Source organism: Benincasa hispida, chromosome 2 (genome assembly GCF_027475165.1).
Source record: "Benincasa hispida cultivar pf3 chromosome 2, pf3_genome.v1.1, whole genome shotgun sequence".
NCBI lineage: Eukaryota > Viridiplantae > Streptophyta > Magnoliopsida > Cucurbitales > Cucurbitaceae > Benincasa > Benincasa hispida.
This window is the reverse complement of record NC_143479.1, coordinates 25,674,746-25,681,703: the sequence shown is the minus strand read 5'-3', so window position 1 is coordinate 25,681,703 and position 6,958 is coordinate 25,674,746. Positions and strand designations below refer to the sequence as shown.

Below are 6,958 nucleotides of genomic sequence, written 5' to 3'. Positions count from 1 at the left end.
TCTAATATATGATTTGTAAAGATAGTTGTAATAAAATTTTTAAATTGACTAATTTATTATATCTTTCTCAACCTTTTGGCTAAGATCAAGTATAAATTGATTGGTTTATGAAAATTTATGATTTAATCGACTCAAAACATAAGTCGATACAATCCAATCCTAAGATGGTAGATGCATTTCAATGTTTTGCACTTTACAAATACATGGGGTGATTCGAAGCAGTCCATTTCAATTCTCGACCACCAATTTTGGTGTCAAAATGGTAGATGCATTCAAATTGCACAAAAAATGCTTAAACTATATACATGTTTTGCACTTTACAAACTCCTCTATCTATTTGATAGTTATTCTCTTTCGTTTACAATTGGCTTTCAGTAATTCAAAACAAAACGAAAAGAACGAAATTTTATGTGGTTCTTCCATCACTTGCAAAAATAAGATGATCACCATCCCTAATGACCTCTATATCTTCAATGGCAGCTCCGTCTTTGTTCAATACCTTTGTTGCCATAATCCCATATTTCTTCTCACCAATCTCGAGCAGCTCATTGTAGCTTTCCGGAAGCAGCACCAACTTCCCGCCAACCTCACCGATCTCTGGACAGCTGACTATCACCCTTGCTGGGTTGGTTCCAGAGTTCTGTCCACTGGTTTGGTTATCAGGAAAAGGAATGTCTCTCTCTCCTGAGTGTGCTGCTGACATGATACCAAACAAGGAATTATGGAAGTTGTTAGTCCTACGCCGGGGACGAGATTGACCAGGCCATGAACCATCATTTGCTTCCTGAGGTTGAGGACGAATCATAGGCTCGCTTGTAAACCTTCCAAGGAAGCGAATCCCGGTCTGCTTCTCCGGAATGGCAACGACAGATTGAGTTTTTGACTCTTTTGTTGTTTGGAAGAGGTTTTTAATTTCCTCATGTCCCTGTTGATCTGCCAGATCTCTTGCAGTCCATCCATGGACATCTGGTTTGTCAATATCAGCTCCTTGCTTGAGAAGGAACTTGACGATCTCGATGTTGTCTTCACAAACAGCAACATGTAAAGCTGTCGTTCCATTGTTCCTGGCACTCGTAACATCTCCTCCATATCGGAGAATCTCCTTTAGCAACTGGAGGTTGTTTTGCTCTGCAGCAGTACACACAAAGTGGCCCACGTCTCCCGATCGAAGGTTAGCACCGTTGTCTATAAGTAGCTGAACTACTGCCTCATGGCCACCTAGTATTGCCTCCCATAAGGGCACAATCCCATCTGAATCTGTAGAAAGAAACAACAAAAAATATATCATCTTTCCAGTCTGTTTGGATACATTAAATCAAATAATGCAACAGAAATCTTTAACTTAGACCCCCAACTCAATGAAATCCTTCAATAATTCCAAGTGTTTGTCAGCTTATGTCTCTACATTCCTCCAATATTATTATTTTAATACGTTCCTCAAAATAGAAATGTAATCCTAGAGGAAGAGATCCACAGGAGATATATATATAATAAACAAAACAATTCAACAGAAATGAAGCACATGATAAGGTATGTATTATTTGCAATGACCCTTATATGATCTGTTTATCAAGCTATGCTATGATAAGAAATTGGATGCCAGCGAGGACACTACAATAAGAACACCTATAATGGAAAATGAGACAGTTGGAGTAGATTTTTTTATGGGTTCCAAATGTGTCTAAAGCAAATAACTATTAAGACTGTTTTGGATAAGAATATTAGAAGGTCAACTTGGGCCTTAAATATAAGAACACAGAATTCCTTGGGAAAATACACATGTATTCTAATATTCAGTCACTGTTGAATCATATTTAAAAAAAAAAAAATAGAGATAGTTGACTTGAAATACAATAATGGAGGGAAAATAAATGCTTTTGCAGGGGTGAGAGAAGTCAACGCAGTGCCACATATTTTTCATTCACATTAAATAACAAGTATGATATGCATAGCAAGCAAATGGTTGTAGAGAAAAATATCTCTAAAGTTGTTTTATAATATCAGTAATATCAGTGAATTGTAAAGAAAACTACCTCTACTATTCGGATCCGCTCCATAGTCCAGTAACAGAAGAACACAGTTCTCATTTCCATTTGATGCTGCTATATGCTGGTATTACATAAATGGGGAAAACAAGAAAAGCAATGAGGAATGAGAATGGGAAAACCTATTTAATCTTTATGCATGATCTTCTGATAGAAAGTCAAAGAGCAACAGGAAATTAAACTCACAAGTGAAGTCCTCCCTGTGTTGTCTGATTCATTTGGATCAAGACCTCTTTTCAAAAGCTGGTGTAAAAGCAAATCATCTCCTCTAAGTGTTGCAAAACAAAGACTAAGTGGTAGGTCCATTCTGCCTCTAGCTAGCATGTTCTCTGTCTCCAACAAAACTCCTTCCATGATGGGGTCCTTGTCTTTCAAGGCCTTCAAATGCTGCCAACCAAGAAAATAAAATGTCATTGTAGATAAATTATATGTTAAACATCGCTTTGTAAATGTCCATTCCATTAAAATTCAGTTTTTGTTTTTTTTAAAAGTATAGGAAATGTTGTTGCAAAAAAATATACTTGACAACATCCATAAGTAACTCTTGTCAACCCACAACATAAGTGATCAAAGGAAGCAGACCTGAAGAAGATTGTTCATGATTATTGTCCCATCGCCAACATTGGATTGAACAATATTCAGAAAAGCCGTCCTATTCAGACGCAGCAACTGACTCAATCGCTTTGTACGAACAGTAAACAATTGTGGCCTGTAACATAACACCCCAATCTCTCCGCAAAGATCACCAGTTTTAGCTTCTCCAACAGGCTGCAAGTAATGGAGCAAATTAGTCAGTAAATTAATTGCCTTGGACTACAACATAGGTAACCAAAAACCCACTATTCAAAAGACCCAAGAGTTTCAATTAGCAGACTTGCCTGTTCAACTCCATTCTTGAGAACTAGCAAATCCTGTGAAAAAAATATCAAACATTAGACTTGGTTTGAGCTGAACTTGGCAGTTAATTAATCAAATACTCCGGTCAGTAACTTAAAAGCTTCCATAATCGGATAACTTAAATAGTTACCACAGCACCAGTGACAAGAATGTAGAAGTCTGTTGGGGCTTCATTTTGTAAGATCACATCTTCTTTTGGAGGAAAATATTCTGCCTTCATTTCTGAAACCTTTAACATTTCAGAAAATCACTCAGTATCAAAGAAAGAACGATCATACTAGTCACCAAAAAAAAAAAAAGAAAAGAAAAAGACTCATATAAAAAGGAAAAAATATGTGTTAAAAGCTTAAAGACATTTGCCAATTACCAGTTGAAAAAGTAAGTCATTTGAAACACCACGAAACAAGTAGACCTTGTCTACTAGAGAATAGAAAAGATAATGTGAAATGCTTGATCGGATGGCTTTAGGCAAGGAATCAAGAGTTTCTTGCTGCTGCAATCCCTCAGAGTCAGTTCTGAACTTTAAACACAAATGTGCAAGCATTTGATCTTGCAAACGAAGAGGAAGTTGATTCCTATGGGCGAAACTAGATGCAGCTTGTATGGTATCTCTCTGAGTATTGAAAAGAAAAGGAAAATTAGTATACTATACTGTAAAGTATTAAGTGCAATTTATACACTGTGCAAGAATTTTCTACTTACAAATTTTCTAGTCCTGCTGGTCCCATGGACAACTAAGTTGGTCATGTTTCCAATCAAGTATGCTGTCAAACCAAGATTGAAAAGCATGTAGAAGATGTCAAAAATCATCTCCCTTGTATTCACAGGATGCAAATCGCCATATCCAACAGTGGTTAGGGTAGTGATAGACCAGTAGATGGAAGTGACATATCTAATCCACAAACTTTGGTCCAGAAAGTTCTCCATAGATGCTCCAATCCATGTATTTTTCGGGTCATGATAACGAGCAGCAAGAAGATAATAGAAGCATGCGGCACAGTGAACCGCAAAGAGAGTAACCTGCAAAATACATAGACTACAAATAAGAGAACAGATTAAGAATAAACAAAACTAATTGAAAACACAATCCTATTCGCATATGAAAACTTACACAAACGAGTTTCGCACATCGAACCCAAAAGTAGTTATAGTTCCTATCTTTTTCCAATCTGTTCAGAAGAAAGAAAACAAATATTAACTTAGAGGTAGAACGCATATTTGTTTCTGTATATACAGGCAAATAGAAAAGCCTTTGTACCTGGAAAAAAGAGCACTGACTCTGCGAAGACGCCAAAGACGAAGCATGTTGAATAATCCATAAGAACGGAGAGGTGAAGGGGAAATCTTCTGTGCAAGTTCAGATGGAATTGTGGATATGACATCAAAGATTAGCCATGTCCTTGCATATTTCAGAGCAATCTTCTTGGGTTCATCAACAAGTAAATAGGTGGTTTTATCAAGGTATGCAACAAAGAATGTGAGAATAATATCCACAGCAAAAAATCCATTAACCACATTGTCTGTAACGGAGAGTGGTGATTGAGGTTTCTTAAGGAATCCAAACTCGAACGGCGAGACCCAAGCAGTATATACCACCAAAACAACCAGAAAAGTCTCCCAAACCCTGTAGATAACAAAACCTTAGCCACTTTTGGCAGAAAAATGAGAAAGCTATGCATCACCCTGTGCAAACAAGCATAAATTTTGGCTTAATCAGTGCATGAAAAGAATCTCTTTAGAGTTCTTATTTTGCAAAAACATCCAACCCCTTGAATCCATTCGCCAAACAAATATTTATATATATGTTTCTGTCCAGTTCTATATTAAATACAAAATCTACCTTTTTGCAAGCTTTAGGGCATGGGGAGAATCGTCTGACGTTTTAGAATAACCTTTAATAGGATGAAACGCATAAACAAACAAGAAGTAAAAGCTAACAACAAAAAAGACGTAAAAAGCCAGAAAGCACCATTATTTACAATAACAAATAGAGAGGAGAAAATTCAGAAGCAGGGGAATTCCAAAAACTTGAGAAAACAAATGGAACGAATAATAAATCTGACCATTTTGATACACAAATGGATGAATGAAATCAACAAGAACATAAAGAGTTTAAATTATCAATTTTCAAACCCAAATGGAAAAGTCATATGAAATTCAGGAAGGAGTGAAAGCAACCAGCAAAATCCATTCCAAAATCCTCTGAAAAACTCAATAAGAGAAAATGAAAGCTACCTGTATCGACGATCATAAGGCGAAATAATAAAGCGCCGAAGCTTGACTCTGCGATTGCTTCTAGCGCCAAGAGAGGGCAATATTCCAGTGGTGAGGCTGTACTGACTGCCATCTCTGGAGAGTTGTTCGAGTTCTTCTTGACCACAAACAGAAACCCTGAAACCTCCTCTGTTTCTGATGGCGTCCATTGTTGACGTTGGACGCTGCAAAAAAAAAAAAGAAAAAGAAAAAAGGAGAAGAAAAATCCCCTGTTAATGGGTATATCTTCTTCTTCTTTCTTCTTCTTCGGTTTGGTTTGATAACGTGATTTTGTTTCAAGTGCTTGGCTTAATCCTTCTCCTTCCCCTGTTTTTGGCTTTGCAGTGATCTTTTTGGGTGTCTTTATATAGAAAAAGCTCTGTCTCCGCCGCGCGTAAGGTTTTCGGGATTCTTTTTGTTTTGTTTTAGGGTGTGGGCTATTTGCAAATTGGCACTACCAAAGTTATTTATTTTTCCATTTTGACTATTTTTCGCTTTTTTTCTTTTTTCCAAAAAATAATAAAATAAAAATAAGCACTTTGGTCAAACACAGCTCCTTTTTGGGTTCCCCTAATGCCGTGTTGGCCTTGAGCTATAATAATATAGGCTATGGATTTTTTTTCTCAACAAAAAAAACAAACAATTATTGGCTCTGGATTTTTTTTTTTTTAAGGTCATGAAAAATATATTTCATCATTCGAAGGTTACTTTTTTTCGTTTTAGCCTCGAATATATATATATATATATATATAGAATCATTAAGTGTGGCTTTAGATTTTATCTTTTACATAGTAAAAAATTGGGATAAATTATAAATAATAGTTTACATTCTTTCTAATATTGAAATATTACTATTGACTTTTTATAAATATTTTAAAATTATCTCTAAAGCAGAAAAAACTCAAAAAGTGAATGTATTTAAATATGTTAGTGTTATCAAGTTATTCCAGATTATGTTAAGTTGATTTTATATCTAAAATATTGTACCAAATTTATGAGAAAAAAAGGTTATATAGTAACTTTTCAAAGAAGGGAAGTATTTTAGAATAATATATAATTTAGCTTAAGGAAGTGCAATAACTTTTTCTTTTTTAGATAAAAGTATCTAAAAGGATTAATATTTTAAGTTTCTTTTAAGTGGAGGGATTAAACACATACATTTCCAAGGACAATGCTTTTAAACAATTTTCCATATAAATAGTTACTTTCCATTCTTTGTAAATAAAATATAACCCAATAAATAATTACAATATAATTTTTTTAAAAAAGAAAAAAGAGATCAAATTCAAGGTGACAAAAAAAAAAAAAGAAAAGGAAAGAATCTTGAGCATTTAAAAATTATAATAAACAATTAGGATTGACTCATTAGAAAGGAAAGTACGGAATTGCCCTTTGGAAGGGAATCACCGCCATGTCAAGCTGGCAGAAGTAAAGCCCTGAATTCCATATAAACTCTACAAAATCCGTGATGCGCTAAAACGGAAAACTGCATAATTATCAAATCATCCTCACGCGCATAAATTGCGCGTGAAGACACTCGCCTCAACTTCCTGCCACGTTGCGTGCATGTCACCTGATTTTCACGCCCACCCTAAAATCTTACGCTTTTTAGCTGACAAGTCCAATATTTTGGAAACTTTTCAACTTTTTTTTTCTTTTTTTATTCTTAATTTTGGGACTAATGGATTAAACATTAACTAATAGGTTTGTTTTCAAACCGTGGTGGAATCAGAAATTTTATATAGAAAATACTATATAAAAAA

The 6,958-nt window shown here is 35.1% G+C and overlaps 1 protein-coding gene across 2 annotated transcripts; it reads right to left on the bottom strand.

Moving 5' to 3' along the window:
• Positions 1 to 246: 246 nt before the first annotated feature.
• LOC120071532 (K+ transporter 1) lies at positions 247 to 5,634 on the bottom strand. Of its 2 annotated transcripts, none has more exons than XM_039023859.2 (11): positions 5,178 to 5,634; positions 4,201 to 4,566; positions 4,054 to 4,111; positions 3,645 to 3,962; positions 3,310 to 3,555; positions 3,073 to 3,171; positions 2,924 to 2,956; positions 2,628 to 2,813; positions 2,232 to 2,432; positions 2,034 to 2,109; positions 247 to 1,257 (listed from the first exon to the last, which is right to left on the bottom strand). In XM_039023859.2, exons 1-11 carry the CDS (start codon positions 5,363 to 5,365, stop codon positions 407 to 409), a joined length of 2,622 nt encoding a protein of 873 aa, XP_038879787.2. In that variant the 5' UTR covers positions 5,366 to 5,634; the 3' UTR covers positions 247 to 406. The 2 variants fall into 2 exon arrangements, with proteins under 2 accessions (XP_038879787.2, XP_090166821.1); XM_090310695.1 differs by having other exon boundaries at positions 4,201 to 4,625; positions 5,178 to 5,531.
• Positions 5,635 to 6,958: the final 1,324 nt, after the last annotated feature.

Coding starts and splice junctions, on each gene's coding strand:
- LOC120071532 (XM_039023859.2), bottom strand. CDS start 5,365: ATGGACGCCATCAGAAACAGAGGAGGTTTCAGGGTTTCTGTTTGTGGT. Junction 3,556..3,644: donor CCAGCAGGACTAGAAAATTT/GTAAGTAGAAAA, acceptor TTCAATACTCAG/AGAGATACCATACAAGCTGC. Junction 2,957..3,072: donor TTCTTGTCACTGGTGCTGTG/GTAACTATTTAA, acceptor TTTTTTTCACAG/GATTTGCTAGTTCTCAAGAA.